The 22,053-nt window shown below is 36.3% G+C and overlaps 1 protein-coding gene across 1 annotated transcript in view; it reads right to left on the bottom strand.

The window, feature by feature from the left end:
- The window catches only part of CAB39 (calcium binding protein 39), an 85,527-nt gene that overhangs the window by 36,224 nt on the left and 27,250 nt on the right, over nucleotides 1–22,053 (bottom strand). Inside the window, exon 2 of the mRNA XM_032480456.1 lies at nucleotides 13,655–13,810. Coding sequence (XP_032336347.1) covers nucleotides 13,655–13,768 — 114 coding nt within the window. The 5' untranslated portion in view covers nucleotides 13,769–13,810. The remainder of the gene's footprint in view (nucleotides 1–13,654; nucleotides 13,811–22,053) is intronic.

Genomic DNA, 22,053 nt, shown 5'->3' with positions numbered 1-22,053 from the left:
GATGAAGGGAGAAAGAGCACCTGAAAGCATGGTTCTACCTGCTTCTCCAGGGCACCCTTTACACATATGTGGAACATTAAATTTAAAAGTAAAACAAACACGAACATAGCGGGGAAGGTATAGCTCAGTGGTAGAAGTGCCTGCTTAGCATGCACGAGGTCCTGGGTTCAATCCCCAGTGCCTCCATTAAGAAATAAATAAATAAACCTAACTACCACCCTACTCCTCAAAAAATGAAAATAAAACAAAAAACAAACAAACAAACAAACAAACAAACACAAACACACACTCTCCCTGCACCTACCTGCCTTGATTTCTAACCTAAATAAGAATTCCTACTAAAATCTATCTCATCAAAAGTATCTATCAGGTATAAATGTTAATTTTATTGCAGAAGGTTGGAAATTACAATTATAGCATTTAAGTTCGAGTCTACTGGACAAATAAGCACTATGCTTTTCAAATGATTTAAAAAATCAGTTTTATTTGCCTACTTTTTTGACAGTTTTTTTTGTTTTTTTTTTTAAAGAAAATCATTAAACTTGTGTGATGGTAGCATGGAAATTATCTGAAGTATCTTACATGACTGTGCTTTGGCCAGGGTGGACATAACTTAAATTATAAAAACTAAAGATTAAAGAACAAAGAAGTATAAGTCCATGCCTCCTGTTTAAAAGAAAATTTTCTTTTTTCATAATTATATAACATTATAATGTCACTGATTCATAAGGGGTTTAAATATTAATTCTGTGGGGTAGGACACCAGAATTATCAGTGTTCATTTTCATCTAAGATCTTTATTTCTCTAACGTTCTTGATCCTACTGAAACATTTCAGTATACAAATATACTGTAATGTTAATACCCAAGAGAAAAGCCATCATAATACATATGCTGGTCATTATGATCAGAGTGGTACATTTTAAAAAAATAAACTATCATGCCCTTTAAAAAAAAGTATCAAGTTTCTTTAGATAATAGGTAGTGATCTTTTGGTGGGTCGTATGATCTCTGTTACAACTACTCAACTCTGCCTCTGCAGCAGGAAAGCAGCCATAGATCAAGTGTCAGTGAATGGGTATGGCTGTGTTGCAATAAAACTTTATTTAAATAACTAGGTAATGGACTGACCCAGGTCACAGTTTATTGACTCATGCTCTGGAAAAAATGTGGTGGGTAGAATGATAGACCAAAGGATACGTGAACCTGTGGTTAACTGCAGACAACCATCAAATCCTCTCAATTCTCCCTGAGAAATCTAGTCTCATACCCTGCATCTCCACCTTACCCTTAAGCTTTCCTTGTCATCAAAGTCCTCTTACCAAGTTAACCCTCTGCCATTACGTCCATCTCTCCAACACTTTCAATCTCACCCCATCTCTGACTTTGAAACGTTGTTAGTGGAAATGTAAAATGTTACAGCAACTTGCAAAAGAGGTTGATGGTTTCTTATAAAACTAAATATGCACTTATCATATGACCCAAGAACTGCATTCTTGGGCATTTATCCCAGAGGAAGGAGAAAACTTATATTCACACAAAACTTGTATGAAAATGTTCATAGTAGCTTTATTTGTATTAGTCAAAAACTAGAAACAGTCTAGATGTCCTTCAATAGGTGAAAGGGTAAACATTCACCCTATGTACACCTATGGTACATTCACAGAATGGAATGCTACTCAGCAATTAAGAGGAATTACTGATAATCACTACTTGCATGGATCTCATGCAAGTAGGAGGGAGGGAATTAAGCTGAGTAAAAAAAAAAAAAAAAAAGCTTATTTCAAAAGGTTACATACCATATAATTCTATTTATAAAACATTCTTGAAATAACAAAATGACAGATTGGGAGAACAGATCAGTTGTTGCCAGCAAGTTAGGGATGGGGAAGAGGAGATGGGTGTGGCTATGAAGGCACTGCAAAAGGGGGCCTTGTGGCTAGGGAACAGCTCTGTATTTTGACTGTGGTAGTGGTTATATGTGTGATAAAAATGCTTAGAGCTACACACATACACTCACAGAATTATACAACTGGGGAATTGGGAATAGGCCTGTGGACTGCACCAATGTCAATTTCCAGGTCTTGATACTGTATATAGTTTAGTGAGATGTTACTATTAGGGGACACTGGGTGAAAGGTAAATGGGATCTCCCTGTATACTTTTTTGCAACTTCCTATGAATTAAAAATTATTTTAAAATAAGGATTTTTAAACAAAGCAAAACAACAATAGATTTCTTCAGCTCCCCCAGTCTATCTATGTTGTATATAAGGCCCTTTTCAATCTCCCACAATCTACATTTCTAGCCTCACTTCTTAACCACTCTCTTCCATCACCCCATAAAGTCACCTAAACTCCACTATTTTCTGAACACGCCACACTTCAGGCTGTTTCAGTGTTTCCTCTCACTCTTTGCCTGCCAAACACCTCAAAACCAGTTCAAATCTCACCTACTGCTATCTTTGTGCCTGTCTCTGACAAAGATAATAACTGCTTTATCCTCTTCATTCCCACAAAATTTCACTCATACCCCCAAGTATCTCTGTACTGTATTGTTTACATATCTGTTCCCGATTAGATTAAAAACTCCTTAAGAATAGGGATAAAATTTGATCCATGTGCCCATCTATCTGCCCACATACACAACGGTACTAAAATGTCTGTGGATTCAATCAAGCTGGAAATCTTTTGCAAAAGATAAGAATAGAAGTGATGACAGTAATTACTTCCACTGTCATCTTTTGCCAAAAAAACTGTCCTGTCAACTACTGTGAGTATGGAACCTGGCATAAGGAAACATAATTCAGATGGGAATCACTGTTTATAAAGTCATCCTTTTTAGAAACAATTTTGAAATGATCTATTAAGCAGAATTTTCCATGCTTCTGTTCACTATTAGTTTACATAACTGAGTTTATTATAGTTTACATGTAATTAGTTCTTATTATTGAGAAATGCCTCAAAGGACCTAGATTTTTTTGAGGGGGAGGGGATTTAAATAATTTATTATTTTGTCTTGTATTTTTCTTTTTTTTTCAGTTTCTTTACATCCACTCTTTAGCAAAAGAATCATTTTAGATAAGAGTCCTCTAAATATATACCAATCTATATTTACTGTTTTAAATGTCAGTTCATTCTTTAAAAGGGATTTATTAGATGATCTCATAGAAAAAAGTAAGTTTTTAAAATAAATTAAGATAAAGGATGTGAGATGGAACCTAAAAGTAAACTGACAAATACTGCTGGTGCCAAATATTCAATAATGAGACCAATCCTATTATCATATCAATTTCTACATTAAAAAAAATCCTACACACATATGTGCCTCTCTACTAAAGAAAATGTCTGAGTATTCCAAGCTAAAAGATCATGGACTAAGAAAACCCTATTAATAACCTTCTGGTGTCAAAGATTACTCTAAACAAGTTTAGTAACCATGAGTCACTGCTAAATGGCTATGCTATGAAAAGGCTACTCCCTTCCCCCCTTTTAAGTATGCCAGCAAACTTACTCCTCTTGTGAAATGAGTGAATATAGCTATTCAATGCTGTGAACACATGCATTCACAGCGATGAAGGGAACCAAGTATAAGCTGAGCGAGGCAGCCATACCTTCTTTTATATAGCACGCAGTGGGCAAAGAGTGTGTAAACAGTCATTTATACCAGATCTGTGTGACTGTTAGCAACGGAAAAACAAATTCCACTGCACCCCACTCTCATGGCCTGGTTACTTAAAAATAAAGGGTTTTGCTAAAGGTATAAGGAAAGTAGTTTTCAAATTCTCTTTAAAAGGTATGGCATAGTTCCTAAGGGAGTAATCTATCTATATTATACACAATTCTTAATATGGCAACTGTGTACCATATAGAACACGGAAAAATACCACATGCTACAAAGAAAGAAACACTGAAATGTTATATTTATCATTTTCGTCTATAAGATCACAAGAAATGAATGAGAAAATGCCCATGGGTATAATGAAAAAAGCAGAAACAGACAAGATTTTACATGGGTTTGCAGAGCTAGGAGTGACTACCACCTCTGACTCTAACATAAGGGGTGTCTTAGGGAACCACAGCTTTCTTCATGTGGATCATGAGGATAATAACTATTCCACCTCAAAACAAGATGGGAGGCCTGTTCTCTACAAAGGCAACTCGTAAACTACGGTGTTGTATCAATGTAAGGATGTGCCAATCATACAAAGCTTGAATTCCTTCTACAAGACTTAGGTGGTCCCCTAGTCCACACCAATACATATCCAGAGACAGGAAACTTGTTATCTCCCAAGGAAGCCAAATTCCACTTATTATTTTTCCTAATATCAAGATGAAGTTGGACTCGTTTTACCTCCACTCACAGGTCTTAATTCTGTCTTCTGTCACTGTCTGGAACCTTCCCCTGATCTAATATTAGATGATCCCCTAAAAACAGTTTACTATGCTTGAGGGCTCAAATCTTATTCTTTCTCTACTTCACATCTCCAGTTCATTCAACTGTTTCTTAAGGAAACTGTTCTTCTGTGCCAACCTGGTCACTCCCCCTAAGACGTAGTTTCTCTACATCCCCAGGAGTGTACTTGTCTACACAGAGCAGAAGATGATCACTCTGAATTTAAATACTGCAACCTAGGCTTTCAATAGTTTTTTGGGGGAGCTTTATTACACAATCTAGTCTCAGGGCAAACATCTGTGGTTTCTAAGCCACCTATATATCTCAGTTGGTACATGGATAAAATTTTCTAACTCTCTTTACTGAATTATGATTGACATACAACAAAGCACACATGTTTAAAATGTATAATTTGATCATTCTGGACTTCGGTACACACTCATGTAACCCTCAAGACAGTGACATCTATCACCACCATGATTCCTCTGTAGTCCCCTCCCTCCACTAACTCCACTCTAACCCTCCACATATACCCCTGCCAACCCCAAAGCAACCGCAGATGTACTTTCTGTCATTATGGCTAGTCACAGAGTTTTGTATAAATAGAATCATACACTATGTATTCTTAATAGTCTGGCTTCTTTCACTCAACAATTATTTTGAGATTCATTTACGTTGTTGTGTACAGCAATTGTTCATTCCTTTTTATTGCTGTGTAGTATTCTATCCTATGGATGTACCACAACTGGCTTATTCACCTATCTGGGCTATTTCCTGTTTTGGACTATTACAATAAAGCTGCTATAAGTATTTATGCACAAGTCTTTGTATGGACATGTATTTCTTGTTTTCTTGAGTAAATACCTAGGAGTGAAATGGCTAGATGTAAGTTTAGCTTTTTAAGAAACCACCAAACTGTTTTCCAAAATAGTTGTATTATCTTATATTCCCACCAGCAGTTCCTACTGCTCTGCATAATCACCAACATTTGGTATAGCAGTATTTTCAATTTTAGCCACTTTGATAGGTGTGTAGTGGTATTTCATCACAGTTTACTTTGCAATTTCCTAAGATTAACATCTTTTCAAGTGCTTGTCTGAAATCTGTGTATCTTCTTTGGTGAAGTGTGTATTTAATCCATTTTTTATTGGATTGTTTTCTTATTAAGTTTTGAGAGTTCTTTATGTACTCTGGATGCAATCTGCTGTCAAATAAATGCTTTGAAAGGATTTTCTCAGTCTGTGACTTGTCTTTTCATCCTTCAACAGTGTTTTCTGAAGAGCTGAAATTTTAGTGTCGACAAATTCCAATTTTTTTCTTTTATAGAGTAGGCTTTTGGTATCATATCTAAGAATTCTTTGCCTAGCCCAAGGTCACAAAGATTATCTCATTTTCTTCTAGAAGTTTTTATAATTTTAGGTTTTACATTTAGTTAGTGATCCATTTTGAATTAACTTTTATATATGGCATGAGGTATGGGTCCAACATGTTTTTTGCATGTGTGGCAATCAAACTGTTCCAGCATGAATTGTTGGAACTACTGTTCTCTCTCCACTGAATTGCATTTGCACCTCTGTCAAAAATTTTCCATATATGTGTAGGTTTATTTCTGGATTCTCTATTCTGTTCCATTGATCTATTTGTCTATCTTTATGTCAATATCACACTGTTTTGATTACTGTAGCTTTACTATTCTTGAAATCAGAAGGTGTGAACTCTCCAATTTTTTTGTTCCAAGTTGTTTTATTCTAGGTCTTTTGTATTTCCATACTCATTTTAGAACCAGTCTGTCAATTTCTATTAAAAAGCCTGCTGGGATTGCAATGAATCTATAAATCATCTGGGGAGAACTGACATTTTAACAATATTGAGTCTTCAACCCATGAGCAAGGTGCCTCTCTCTTACTTAGGTCTTTCATCTCTTCACAGTATTTTGTAGTTTTTAGTGTACAGGTCTTTCATTTCTTTTGTCAGATTACTTCTACATGTTTCATGTTTTTTATTTAATATTTTATTTAATATTATATTTAACATTTTAAAATTTGAATTTTGTTTTTCACTCCTATTGGCCCTTTGTATATTGTTGTAACCTATAAGCTTGCTAAACTCATACATTAGCTCTACTAGCTTTTTTGTAGATCTTCTGAGTAGATGATCATGTCATTCACAAAGACAGTTCCACTTCTTTCATCCCATGCCTTTTTTTTTTCCTTGCCTGTCTGCACAGGCTACAACTCCAAGCACAAAGCTGAATAGAAGAGGTGAAAGTGGACGCCCCCGTTTTCTTCTTGATCTCAGAGGTAAAGGACTCAGCCTTTCACCATTGTGTATAAGACTCCCTGTACAGCTTTTGTAGATGTCCTTTACTAGGTTGAGGAAATTCTCTTCTGTTTCTAGTTTTGCAGAGTTTTAATCAGGAATGCTTAAATTTGCTTTAGAATTTTTATATCTATGTTCACGAGGGACACTAGTCTATAGTTTTCTTATAATGTCTTTGATTTGGGTATTAGGATAATCCTGGCTTCACAGAATGAGTTAAGAACTATTCCCTCCTCTTAAATTTTCTAGAAAAGTCTGTGGAGAAATTGTGTTATATCTTCCTTAAATGTTTGGTAGAAATCTCTACTGAAACCATCTGTGCCTAGATTTTTCTTTGTGGGAAGATATTAACTAAATTTTGCATTACTTTAATAGATACAGTGCTATTAAGGTACTGTATCTATTTGAAAGAATTTGTGTCTTTCAAGGAATTTGCCCTTCTCATCTAAGTTGTCACATTTATTGGCATAAAGTTGTTCATAATATTCCCTTATAACCCTTTTACTATCTGTAGAATCTGTAGTGCTGTCAACTCTCTCATTCCAGATATTGGTAATCTGTCTTTTCTCCTGATCAGTCTTACCTAGAGTTGATCAATTTTACTCCTCTTCTCAAAGAATCAGTTTTGGTTTCATTGTTTTCTCTGGTTTTCTTTTAACTAATTTCTGCCTTAATTGTTATTTGTTTCTTTTCTCCTTACTTTGTGTTTAATTTGCTCTTCTTTTTCTATTTTCTTAAGGTAGAAGCTGAGACCTTTATAGCACTAAATATGAATTTAGTGTTATAAATTTCTATGAGTAATGTTTTGGTAACATCTCATTAACTCTAATATGTTGTGTTTTCATTTTTATTCCACTCAAATAACTTCCTAACTTCTTCAATCCATGAGATATTTAAAAGTATGATACGTAGTTTCCAAATATTCTGGAATTTTTCTAAGGCTCTTTCTGTTATTGATATCTAATTTAATTCCACTGTAGTCACAGACATGTTACATATGTTTAGCCTTTTACTTGCTGATTTTCTGCCTACTTCTTCTATCAACCATTGGGATTGAGGAACTAAAATCTCCAATTATATTTGTGGATTTGACTGTTTCATCTTCTAGTTTTACCAGTTTTTGCTTTGTTTTATTTCACTTTTTTTTTAAAGCTGTTATTAGGTACATAAACATTTAGGACTGTTATGTCCCTTGGATTAACTGACCCCTATTTTATCATGAAATGACTTTATCCATGATAATATTCTTTGCTCTGAAATCTATTCTTGTCTGATATTAATAGACCACTCCAGTTTTCTTCTGACAAGTGTTAATTAAAATGGTCTTTCTCCATCCTTATACACTGTGGTGAAAGGCTGAGTCATTTACCTCTGAGATCAAGAATACAACAGAGACATCCACAATTGTAACCTAATTGTGTCACTGTCTTTAAAGTACATTTCGTGTAAGCACATACAGTTAGAGGACTTTTTCATCCAACAGGACAATCTCTGCCTTTTAATCGGGGTTTTCAGACATTTATACTTAATGTTATTATTAATATGGTACATTTAAGTCTATCATCTTGCTGCTTGTTTTCCATTTGGTCCATCTGTTCTTTAATCCTACTTTTTCTTCTTTTTCTGCCTTCTTTTGGTTTAATCAAATATTTTTAGTGACTGTCTTATTTTCTCCCTTGGTATCTCATCTTTTTTTTAGACCGTAGTACAGGTCTGTACTTTTATCCATATTGCAGTTTATTAATTATAATCATATCCTTCCTCCAACCCCTACCCCACCACCCCCAGCTAACTGATCCTTCTTTTGCACCTGATTTAGTCACCTGTAGAGCCTTCTATCCTTCTCCAATTTTTGTCTTTCACAAATTCTGTTAATTAAGCCCTTTAATTCTCCTCATATAAATCAATGATAACAAATACTATCGAAAGTTTAGAACTGGGGACAGTATCCTGCAACAGATACCAAAATCCTGCCTAGGTGCTCAGTTATCCACTAATCAGATCCACTAGGTATAATTATTCATCCAGTCATGAAAAATGTCCACTGAATATCCCAAACTACAGGGGAAGATAATTAATGAACACAAAATTATATGGAAGATACTAGGACCAACAGGGTAGATCTCTTGAGAAGGGTCATTAAACTATTTTTGTGGGTGGTATCACTAAAAGGGAATGTGATACTTGGCCACCATCATAAAATTCAGAAGATACTTGGCTGTGATACTTTCTTATTGATCATAAACTCAATATACAAATTGTTACAACACTCTTAGTAATACGCTTCATCCTATTCAGTAGAAATTAAGGGTTTAGAAGAGTTATAAGGTGCCAGTGTTTTCATGTTAACTCTGTATTCCATTTTCAGTAAACTCAATAACAAATAGTTACTAAGTTGTCTTTGGAGGGCTTATGTTCTAACAGAGGGAAGAAACAATAAACAAACCTCATTAAGTATACTAAAGATGTTAAGTGATACAATGGAAAATAGAGCAAGATTAGGGGGAACAGACATGCCGGGGGCAAGGCTGCATTTTAAGCATCAGGCTGGGTGAAAAGGGACACGTGAGTAAAGACCTGAAGGCAATAAGGGAGTAAGCCAAGCGGAGAGCTGGGGGAAGAACATCCTAGGCAAAGGGAACAGCCCAATGCAAACGCCTTAAGGCAGGAGTGTGACCAGAGTGCATGAGTAAAGGACACCAATGCGGGGGGAATATTAGCAGAAGGGACCACTAAGGTCATGGGCCTGACTGGCCAGGAGAAGGGTGGACATTTACTTTTCTGTAAAAGCATCAGACAGTAAATATTTTAAGCTTTATAGGCCACATAAAGTCTGTTGTATATTCATATTTTTAAACCAACCCTTTAGAAATGTAAAAACTATTCTTAGCTTACAAGCCTTACAAAAACAGGCGTAGGCAGGATTTGACCTGTAGAACTTAGTTCAGCCCTTGTAAGGACTTTGACTTTTACTCTAAGGGAAATATTATTTGACGCATGTTTTGAAAGAATCATTCTGGTTGTGAAGAGGCAAGAGAGATGAGTTAGAAGAACACTGTAGTAATCCAGAGCAAGGATAATGGTAGCTCAGCCAAGGGTGGTAACTAGGAAAACGGGGTGAAGTGGTTATTAGATTCTGGCTTTTTAACACCCCCACCCCAATAAAGTGGATGGATTTGCTCATGAATTGGATTTGGGAAGTATGAAAGGAGTCATGGATGACTCAAAACTTTTGGCCTGAAGAACTGGAAGGATGGAGTTTCATTAACCATGACTGGGAAGACTACGAGTGGATGTGTGAAATGCATGTTTTGTTCCAAAACAAAATAGAATTCATATTCCTTAAATTGTAGCACAACTTTGTAGCTATTTTGTTTATTCTTCTAGGACTTCAGAATCATTTCTTGTCAAGGTATAAAAAACTCCTGCTGTGATTTGAATAGAACTGCTTTAAGCTTAAAAATTAATTTGATAAGAAATGGCATCTTAACTATATTCCATCCAATAACATGGAGCAAGTATTTTTTCGTACCTCTGAATAAGTTTTTACAGTTTTCTTTATATAGGTTCGACATACTTCCTGATGAAAGTATTCCCAAACACCTTACTTTTGTTCTTGTTGTAAAGTAAACAAAATACTTTAAAAAATTACAATTTTTAGATAGTTTTGATTAGTATTTAGGGAAGCTATGAATTTTGTATTTAGCTGCCCTAGTGAACTCTCATTTTCACACTGAGTCTCTTGTTTTTTGTAAAGATATATTAATATCTTAACACTGAAATTTCCCCTCTTTATTGGAAATAGCTGTGTTTTTTATTTCTAAACCACTTCTTCATGAATTGGCTAGAATTTTCAGAACAATGCTAAATAACAAGTTATGGCAAGCAACCTGGTTTTAATGGGACTACCTTCAAGTTTTCAGTCTTAAGTATGATGTCAAAGTTGTTTTTCATGGTTTTTAATTTAATGGTTAGATTTTCATCTTTGCAATGTTTTCAAGTCTCAGTTCTCTGTTTACCATCTGCATTAGTGCTATTTCCATTTGACTCTTGATAAAAGTAAAATCAGAAAGTCCAGGATTTTCCTCCCTATTCCTCATCTATTTCAGAATAAGTAATTTGCATGGACTGCTCTTCAGAGATGTCCCCTTCCTTTGAAATAAAATTTATTTTTCATAAACTCAACTATTTTTCTTTGCTCTGTTTATCCTAATAGCAAGAGGTCTATTCTTGCTTAGGGTTAGAGCAGGAATTCTCACCTCTGTTTCAAGGGGTCTATGAGGTCAAAACTGTTTTCATATCAATGCCAACACATAATGTGCCTTTTTCCACTGTTGCCATCTGCACTGGTGTTGACTCATAGCCCAAGTCAAGGCAGTGACAACGAACTATACTAGACTAGCTATCACTGTAGTCCTCATCATCATGCACTCAGTTAACAAAAAAAGGCCAGTTTCACTTAAAAATGTCATGAGGAAGCAGAAAAAATTTCATTTTATTAAATTTTGACCTTTGAGTATACATACATCCTTTTAACATTTGGTGTGATAAATGGGAAGAATGCATAAAGCACCTTTTGCCCCTTACTGAAGTACAGCTGCTTATCTTAAGGAAAAGTACTTGGGTAATAATGTTTGAGCTATGCAGCCGAACAAGCTGTTTTCTTTATGGAGGATCACTTTTCCTTGAACGAAAAACTGACAAATTATTCAGGCTTGTATATTTGGCAGACATTTTCTCAAAAATAAACAGAGTGAACCTGTCACTTTAATTAGGGAAAACAACCAACAGTATTTGTTGCCAAATTTGAATTTTGAAATTTGAATACACCATAAATAAGTCTGACCACTTCCCAAAACATACTTTTCTGGTGAGATCACAGTGGTGATATTTTAAAATGTGATTTTTTTTATATTTAATAATGTGTGAACATTTGGAAGATGTGTAAGTCAGTGATTCAGAACTTTTTAAATGACCAGTGCATGTTACAAAGTCATGCATGGATAAAGGATATTTTCAAAGTGCAGAGTATGAAAAGTTCATTTACATAGTTTCAGTCTATTATAAACAAGAAACTATCAACTGTCAAATTGCGATGTGATATCAAAAAATATTCAAAATTAACTGAAAAGCTATTAAACTACTTTTCCCTTTTCCAATTATATATCTGTATGAAGCCAGATTTTCTTTATATACTTCAACCAAAATAACGTAACAGCAGACTGAATGCAAACACAGATATGAGAACTCAGCTATCTTCTGTTAAACCAGACATCTTTAAAATGAGTTAGTTTTATCACATCATTAACATTTATCCACATTACTTAGTGTAAGTATGCAAGAAATTATCTAGAATTTTCATGGAAGATCTAAAGTAAAGTTGAATAATAGAAAATTTTATTAATTGTAGATTGCTTTCAATGACAGAAAAATATACTAATTAAATAGCCTATACTTACAAATCTTAATCCCATGAATGTGAACTTCTTTTTCTTATAAGAACACAGGTAAACCACAGAGTCTCAGATTTTTAAAAAATGGTAAAAGTTAATCAGTTTAACTACCAACTCAAAACCGAAAACAACCTAAAATAAAAGATAGGGTGGAAGATGTTGCTCCAAACAAACATTCATTCAATGAATCATCAGGCATCCAGCCCATGGGAATCAGGTACTGTGGAAGGCACAGGTGGGCCAGAAATGACACATGGGTTAAAGAGCTTGAGGTCTAGTAAGGAAGAAAAATACAACCCAAATAAAATCATGTTGAAGATGGCAGCAGTCTTGGCATTTACAAAGGAAGAACCAAATGGTAGAGACTTGTTCTTGGGGTTAAGGGTAAGGCCAGGAGATGGAGCATTCTGGGAAGCCACCTGGAGTAAAGAAATGAATAGGGTGGTTCTGAAAGGTGAACTGGGGCTGAGGTGAAAATGGAACAGGAGAAAACAAGACAAAGGCAGTGTAGCTGATTATTTACTTTAATTGCTTTCAACGAACAGAGGTAAGCTGAGATTGTTAAAGCATACAGAATAAGGAAGAAAGGGGTTCAAATTCACCCAGAGAAGCACAGACCAGGTCACGGAGGGTCTTGTGTGCCCCTTGAGAAGGTTGCACTGAAGATTTAAAGCAGGGGAGATATTTCAGAAGGAGCAGCAAGGAGGCTACAGCTAAGGTCCATAAGAAGAGTCGTAAGGATTTTCATCAAGTAGGAATGGAAACTGAGATCAACCCATAAACCCCTTAGTAAGTAGGGGTTCATACTGTTTATTGAAAGATGATGTTTTAGATAGCAGGGAGACAGACTGGGATGAAAGTCAGGTTTTGGACTGTGGTGCCTGGGTAGAGGGAGATACTCATCATGGATACAGGGAACACAAAAAGAAACCAGGATAGGTATCTCCCCAGGAGGACTACTGTGCAAACACTGATTCCAGGAATCAGATAAACCACTTCAACAATGAAAAAAAATTGAAATCTAAATAAAATTGAAAACCTCTAATGAGAAATGGAGGAAAAAAGTTAGAAATATATTCTTAGATGGTAGTACCACAGAAAACACATGGTGTTTAAGCCGCAGCAAATGCCACTTTAGGACTATATTTTTAAAACCCTAAATATAGATATAACTCCTATATATATAATAGATAAACAGGTTTCTACTGTATAGCACAGGGAATTATATTCAATATCTTGTGGTAATCTATAATGAAAAAGAATATGAAAACAGAATATATGTATGTATATGTACGACTGAAACATTATGCTGTACACCAGAGACTGACACATTGTAAACTGACTATACGTCAATAAAAAAAAGAATGCAAAAAAACCCCAAATAAACCCAAATTGGGATTTACTGATTTTTAGAAATCACCTCATAATTTGTCTTATAGTTGCTCCTAATCACAATATTGAAAATATAAGAGGAAGCCAAATATATACCTTTTCTGCTTTTTTGTCAGAAATGTCTTGCTTTTCCAGCACAGCCATGCTTTCCTTCAGGTTCTTCACGATGTCTGCAGGAGATTTGTGAGACTTCCCGAAGGGGAACGGCATGGCGGCAGCGACAGGCGCCTCACTGCGCTCTGCCTGCTTCACCTGGGGACACAGCACAAGGAACAAGTGAGGAAAAGTGAGGCTGACAGAAGACATGCTTTCTAAATCCTCCTTTGAAAAGAAAACTAGTGTTCGAGAAAGTTATTTTATATGACTTTCAAAATTAGTACTTGGAAACAAATAAATATATGAGAAATGATAATAAAGAAATATCTTAGAATTACAGAACACTTTGTACTTTTCAAATCACAGTTTTAATCCCTTGCTCTCTTAACCATCCATTTAAGGAGGAACATGATGGTGCTGATGAGGGAGGGCAACTAGTACTGCCTGGTCCCCGCTAAGCAATTTAACCCATCATCTATGGGATCCTTTCAAACAGTTCCCACACAGACACTGTATCACTCCCATTTACAGGCGAAGTTGAACATGGTTAAGAAACTGGCTTAAGGTACTAAGGGGGAAAACCAGCTCAGGTCTGTGTTGATGCAAAATATCCTTAATCACGACACTATACCTCCGATTAATAGACACCTCTATTGTACAGTTGAGGAAACTGAAGTAAAAAGTTAGGTAAGGAACTTAGCCAAAAAGCACTAGCAACAGGCCCTCTCCCTGTCTCTCCAGAGGAGGCCTTTTCCTGTGTTCATGCTGCTTCCTCCCAATCACTCTGGTGGGCACACCCATCCTCCTCTTCAGTCAGTCCTATGGTCTCAGGGCTGGAGAGAACCTTGGACAGAGCCTTGGACAAATCTCTCATCAGATCCCCAAATCCTTTAAGTGACGGTGTACTTTTACTGCCTGGATACAACTATCTCTTATGAAGGAACTCAAGGGATAAAACTCTGGGGATAATGAAATTCTGGAAGTTCTCGATTTTTTTGTGGTCAGCAGAAAACAACACTTCAACCACATAAACCACAATATTACATCATCCAGAAAGAGGACATCAACTATTCCAAGAAGTCACAATGAAAAACAAAGTTAACAGGATAAACAATGGAAGTAACTTAGGAACATGTTGGAAGTTACAATTTATTTCACTAAATAAACTAAAAGAAGTTATACCCACAGGCATTAAACAACCTCATACGAGATACCAAAAGATAACACTTTTGAGAAGAACCTTACAGTTTGCTTAGATCAGCGGTTTTCAAACTGTGAGTTTGAAACTCCTATATTTAACTGCCCCTGGCACCCACTGCCCACTTCTGCCAAGTGGGAAGAGGTGGGTCTTGGCTATCTTAACCCTATTGTTTCCCCCGTCAACATATCTCTGTTGCATAGCATCATAGTAACGCTTCTTCTGACCTCTGCCTAAGACTTCATTTGAAGAAAGTACTGGAATGTTTTTTCTCTAAAGTTTGAGATATAGTGATCTGCATATCTGTTTACAAATAAACCTTTAGGGAAAAGAACATGCAAATGAACGCCAGTGTTAAGTCTACAATTAAATCATGAACAGGTATGCTATTTCTAGACAATGCTTTGATATGATCTATTCTGACAATCTCTATACCAAGATATCATCTATATAGTTCACCTTATCTCAGCTTGCAAATCCCTTTTCAATCACATTAAAACCGCATCTTCATTAACCAAAGGGAAATGTCCTCAAACACAGGTTCTCAAAATTCTAAATATCTTTTCTATGACAAGAGGTTTGGATCAACTACAGGTAAGTTATTCCCAAGTGGCTGTTACATTCTCTCTCTGATTACTTGGCTAAATGGGGCCCAAATCCCAAATCATTCTTTTCCATTACTTTTTTCTTTTTAATCTTTTTTTTTTTTGGAGGAGGGGTGGGGGGCAATGCAGGTTGCTTCTCCATAAACACAGTGGATTCACACTCACAACAGATCCTATGAAGATATAATCTTCCCTATCTGTACTCCACAAATAATGGCAGTGATGCTACAAATCAACGCTGGGTGGAGGGTGGGAATGTTTCATGGTATTTTGCAGGAAGTGTTAGGGTGCTATGCAACAGAGATATTTTCAGCTCTGGCTCAATGGTGGAAGAAGTGACTTTTCAGGGCAAAAGGGGTCTTAAAAAGTCCTACCACATACTAAATGTTGGTCACAGCAGAAGGAGTACAGCTGCTGAAGACAACATATGTATAAAATGCTTTTGTGAGGGAAAGGGGAAGCATGATACAATCATTCCTCCTAATTAATACCCTGGGCAGCCAGGATTTTGCAGAACTTACAAATTAGGAAGACTGCACTTTGAGGAAATACAATTAGGAACAAGTACCCCAAACAAGCAGTGGACACTCCTCAGCAGGCTCCAATCCAGCCATGGTGGTGAGGCTGTCCTGGCATGCTTTTATTTTCTCTCCTCCTCCCTCCCTCTCTCATATACACACTTTAAATTTATTTGCTTTAAAAATACATTTAACTATAACTACTAAGTAAAGGAATAAATAAGAAGTGTATAACTTTATTATCAAATATATAAATAAAAACTATATCACACAGCTCTTAAAGTATGAGTGCAGCAATTAAACAAATCCTTTTATTTCTTTCATTTACTCCTCAGGTTCACCAATTCTTATGCTTGAGGGGCAAAAACAAGGAAATAAAACCCCTTAAAACTCCTGCATTGGAAACTGCTTATGCCTGAATTTGCTTTGTATTAAGCTTACATATCTTATACTAATGTATGCTACTCAGTGATCCAACTTCTTAAGTAATTAACTGAAAACCTAGGTAAGGTTAAAATTCATGAATGGTTCCTAACTGGTAACCAAGCAGGTTGACAACACATGTCCCTAGAACACTGCTAAAAGGCTAAGAAGCATAATGTTTTAAGAAATAGTTTTTAATAAATGTTAGATTAATATGCATAGAGCAACTAAGTATTTATTGCGTTACTGACTTTACAATGCATATACTAAAGAAAACAAAAGCAGCTACTGAGACAAATGTTACAGGTTAATGGTGAAATCATGGATGTGTCCTTAAGTACGTTCATTAAAGACACGGAGAAAGATAACAAAATAACCAGTCAAAAGAGGTGGTACCTTTAGGGAGCAGGAAAAGTGTGGAGGACTGGTATTTTTACTTACAAACCCATTTTGTAACTATTTGTCTCCTTCGATTTCACATGTATAACTTCAATAAACATAAAAACTAAGTTTAAGGAAATCAATGGATAATATAAAACAATCTATCGTTAACACATAAAAAGTATCCTTTATACTACTCATAAAAAATTTGAATGGAAGGCTGAATGACAGAGAAAAGTAAGGCTGCCAATTTACTAATCTTGAAAATCAGATAGAGCCAATAGGACCAGCAGTGTTTTTCAAACTTTGATTATGATCTATAAGAAAACTATTTAAAATGTTACACATGTGCACTTGCACAACACACACAAACACACACACACACACCGCCAAAACTGATATTTTTTATTTTATTCAATTATGTTTTTTAAAAAAAGTTGGTGACTAAACTAGTTTTCCTGAATCACTAATTGATTTTTGTGACAGACAATAAAGAGGAACATGAAAATTTGGAACCAAATACAAACAGTTTAAGAGTTGAACATGAAGCTTCAGTCTCCTTACTTCAGTCCTTACAAGCAACAGAGGTTAATCCCTTCACAGAACAACTCATGACCTTCCAACAAGGCTCAAATGACAGTAAAGGCACCACTGAGAGTGGACTCTTCAGCTCACAATGCTTCCTCCTAGGAGTGGAGATGGTAACTTCACAGGGGGCTGGTCCACCATCAAGCAGACTATTCACAAGGCTCTGTGTCCTTGAAGGACATGAAACACACAGGGACATGTCTGAGTTTTGGAACTGACAATCCCAAGAGTATGCAGATGCCCAAGCTGGAAGTAACAACAATTAAGCAAGGTTAAGATAGTTAAAAGACACCTTTTACCATAACCATCTGCTTGCCTCTCATTTCCACTTTCCCCCCTTTATCATAAGCATTTGAAAGAATTTTAGGGAACAATAACAAGAATCCACTGACCAAGGCCCTTCAGTAACTTTTCATTGCCCTTATGATAAAATCCAAATTCTTTACCACAGCGTTCAAGGCTTTACCCATCCCCAACTTAGCAGCACAGCCCTCTGGCCTCTATTACAGAGGTCCAGCAACACTGAGGTCCTTTCTGTTCATTAATATGGCAACTATCTCACACATGCAAATATTGCAAAAATCTTAATTTTTAGATCTAGTTGGATATATGGATTTTCATTTTTACTCAATTTTCTGTATGTTCAAGTGTTTTCTTAAACTATGTTTTGCCTAAACTGTATTTTAGACAGAACTGGAGTTCACGAAGGAAATGGACAAAAATACATATTATAATTTAAATAATTTAGTTATCAAATACCTACTTCCCCCATCCCTTAAAAAAAAAAAAGGTTCATAATAAGCCGCAGGATTCCTTGGGCTGAGTCAAAATTACTAATGCCATTGGGAGAAAGCTAGTCACCGTTGGAATTATAAAGAGGGCTGTGGAAAACCCACACCTACATATCTCAAACTAGGGGTAAGCCTGCTCCTAATGGTAATCAGGGTGTATGCTTGAATCCCAAAGATAAAGAGTTAGAGGGGAAATTTAACTCGAAAACTAGGGGGAGTGGGGACAGGAGTGGGGAATAATTTAGCATGCTTTTATATTAAAATTAATATTTATGAAATTACATGCTAAAACTGCATGAAAGGAATCTGCATGAACATTTAGCACTGCACACCCCTTAGCTTTCATGCATTTGTTGTTTTCCTGTCTCTCCAAATGCCCTTTCTTTCTGCCTTTAATTCAATGACTCATCTCTATTCCAATGTTGATGTCCTTCAAGGTTTTATCTTTGCTGTCTTCTTACCCATATTCTGAGTGATCTCATCTACCCATGTTTTCAACAACCTGAAATCTATCTCCAGCCCCAACCAATCAGCCTGCAGTTCCAACCGCTGCTTCCTACAGATGTCCTCCTGCAACTCAAACGTCATCCCCAAGTCCTGCTTATTTTTCTAAATTCCCCTTCACAGTGAATGGATCCATTGTTCACCCAATCACAAAACTTGGTCTTTACAGCAGACTCTTTCCACTCATTAACTCTTCCATATAATCAGTTCAAAATTTCAGTAAATTCTATTTTCTAAATCTTTCTGTCCCTACAGACATCAAGTGGAGACCCTCACTATTCTCCACATAGGGCAAGTGGCTGTCAATGGGGCCAAAATCATCCCAAGATGTTCTGGAAATGTGGTTGTCACAATAGCTGGGACGTTTACTGATCTGCTGAAATCACTTAAAAAGGGAGAGGAGATGCTTTTTGTGTCATTGTTCACATAAGCATAGTCCTCAACTAGCTTCTATATCCTTGGTGTAGAGGGGAGAAGAGTTAGGCTGGGGATCAGAATAATTGAAGCCTTTCTATCTATTCCTGCATCTATGTCCATCACTGAGAGTTAAACTTCTAGCTTTAAAAAAAATGGTTACAGTGTTCATTCAGAATTCAAACACTAAAGGACTACACAAGGTAGAAAGTGAAAACCACCTGCAAAGCCTACAGGGACAGCTAGTATTAACAGTTTGATTAACAGTCTTTTTATTACTTGCTCTGTATTTGTGGTCTTTTGCACTGGGAATCTACTCTTTTCTCCAAAACAGATGGAGACCAGATGATAGCAGAAATGGTCACTTCTATCTTACAAAGCACAAAAACTTCAAATCACTGCTCTTTTAGGTTAATACTCCTAAGAGTATTAATACTCCACCCCCAAGAAACTGCTGGGTAACACACAGAACACCCACTGGGAACCCAGGAAGTCTAACATCACTAGAGTCAAGATGGTTAGGCACTGCCCTTCTTAGGCACTCTGACTGCTTTTGACTTGTGCAACACATCCCTAACTGTAACTAACTCTAGTTACGTATGTACTGACAAATACTGAAAAGTAGCCAAATGGTTCATAAGCCACTAATTAGGACATTCATTCATTCAAGAACCAACTGTGCACACACTATGTGCTACAAACTCAAGGCACCAAGAGTGCTTGCTCTCAAGCAGACACCATTCTGGCATGTGTAGGTGTGGGTGTCAATGTTTAGAGACAATAATGAAAAGCTGCTGAATGACAACACATTCCTAGACAGCTGAGTTCACAGGACACTATGTTAACATATCTGCTACATCTGACTCACAAACTTTGTGTTCAAATGAAAAAACTGCATACAATGAGACCGCTGTACACAAGAACTATTAAGGTACTTAATTAAGTAGTCATGGAAAGTGTGAAATGTAGTACACATCTGAATCCATTTTTTAGATAGATGGCTCTGAGACTGAATCCCCTGCTTCCAGGTTAATGCTACTTGATTCAAATAAATATTAAGTATCTACAATATGCCAGATACTGTGTTAGGTGGTAGACTATCTATACAGTAAGGCAGGGCAATCATATAAAGCAGAGTAGTTAATTACATGGGGTTTAAAGACAGCCTGGGTCCCAATCCTGATTTCACTTATCTGACTTACACTTTTCTAAGCTCCCTTTCCTCTTCTCCTAAAACAGGAGAAACAATTGCTCCCTCACAACTTGGTACAAGAATTGCACGTGTTTCAAGTGCTTAGCACAGCATTTGCATATGGTAAAATCCAAATAGTAGGAAAGGATAGTTATGTGGGGTTTTTTTCCCTTCTAAAATCTGATTCATGACTATTATTTCCAGAACCAAAATGCGTGTAAAAAAAAAGATATCCACACAGACTGTACAGCAATATAAAATGAGTGATCTTATCCTTTTTAAAACTGCATTTAAAACTTCTGATTCAGTTTTTGGAAGGATGGGATATACACCCTTATAAGCTGCAAATAAGATGCAGTGACTTATATGTATGACTGAAACATTATGCTGAGCCCCAGAAATTGACAAAACATTGTAAACTGACCATACTTCAAGAAAAAAAGATGAGGGAAAAAAAAAGATCCAATGACACTGAGCCCCATTAAAATAAACCATGAGTAACTTTAAGAAATAGCTGAATCTTTTGGTTAATTACCAAAGCTACCAAATACACAGCTCATCATCAACTATGTCAAAACCAAAATTAAGTGTTCAAGAGCATACGAGGCTTTGACAGGTGCTTTGCAATTAATAGATCTTGACCAGCCCAATGATGTTCGACACTGAACAGTATGCAGGAGTCAAATGACAGTTTTTAATAGCCTAGATGGCAAATCAGATGGTTGCCTCGGTGGTAATAGTAGCAGTATTCAAAATAACGTAAGATCTCTCCTAAAGTACTATATACTTCACAGCTTACAAAGCCCCGTCACTTATTTGTTTAACCTCTCCCCCAATGACCTCCCATTTCACTCAGAATAAAACCCACACTGCTGACCAAGGCCTGCAAGACTCCTTGTGATCTCCTCCTCTCTGGCTTCAGCCACACTGCCTGGCTTGCCATTCCAGTGCCAGACCTAAGCACATTCCCCAGACTGTTCATGGAGAGATCTTAGCTCAAATCTCCACAGTTCTCTCCCTCATTTTACTCACAGGGCCCTCCCTGACCAATGTTTCCAAAATAGCGCTCTCCCCAAATCTCATCTTATCCTGCTTCACTGCTCTCCCAGCACTGATCACCACTACCAGACACACATTAATAAAGAAGGGAGCAAATAAACATCAGTCCCAGGAAAAGGGCTTTGCTGGTTTCACTCATTCATTGCTGTAAACCCAGAAACTGGAATAGTGTCTGGAACATACTTGTAGAATATTTGTAGAACAAACAACCTGTCTATTTTGATCCTTGAGGAAAGAGTAGAACTCTTTTGATCCTTTATTCCTAAGGGAAGTTTAATCATTTTTTTTCCTGTTCTATAGATGAGTAAACTAAGGCTCAAAAATATTGAATAATCTGTTCAAATACCATGAAGCTAGTTAGTAAAGTGGAAGAGCAAGGATTTCCAAGGTTTTGACTCTAACTCTTATTAGCATCATCTGTCAGGTTATCTATTATCTTTCATATGACAATGAATATGTTCATTATATATCAGTAGACTTAAAAATGCTTCTCTCTTAAACCTGCTTCTCTAAGATTTATGTACTAAGATGGCAACTGAATCATTATTTAAAACAGTGGAAAAAGGAAAAAAATCCTCAGGAAATATAATTAAACATTGTGAAGTCACTTAAAAATCAAAGCTTCTGAAGATTTCTACTGATGTGAAAAAATGCCCACAATCCTTTTAACTGAAAACACTTTAGATACAAAAGTGTGTGTGTGTGTGTATACGTGCGTGTGTATGT

This window comes from Camelus ferus, chromosome 5 (assembly GCF_009834535.1).
Source record: "Camelus ferus isolate YT-003-E chromosome 5, BCGSAC_Cfer_1.0, whole genome shotgun sequence".
NCBI classification, from domain to species: domain Eukaryota; kingdom Metazoa; phylum Chordata; class Mammalia; order Artiodactyla; family Camelidae; genus Camelus; species Camelus ferus.
This window is presented reverse-complemented; position numbering and strand designations above follow the sequence as displayed.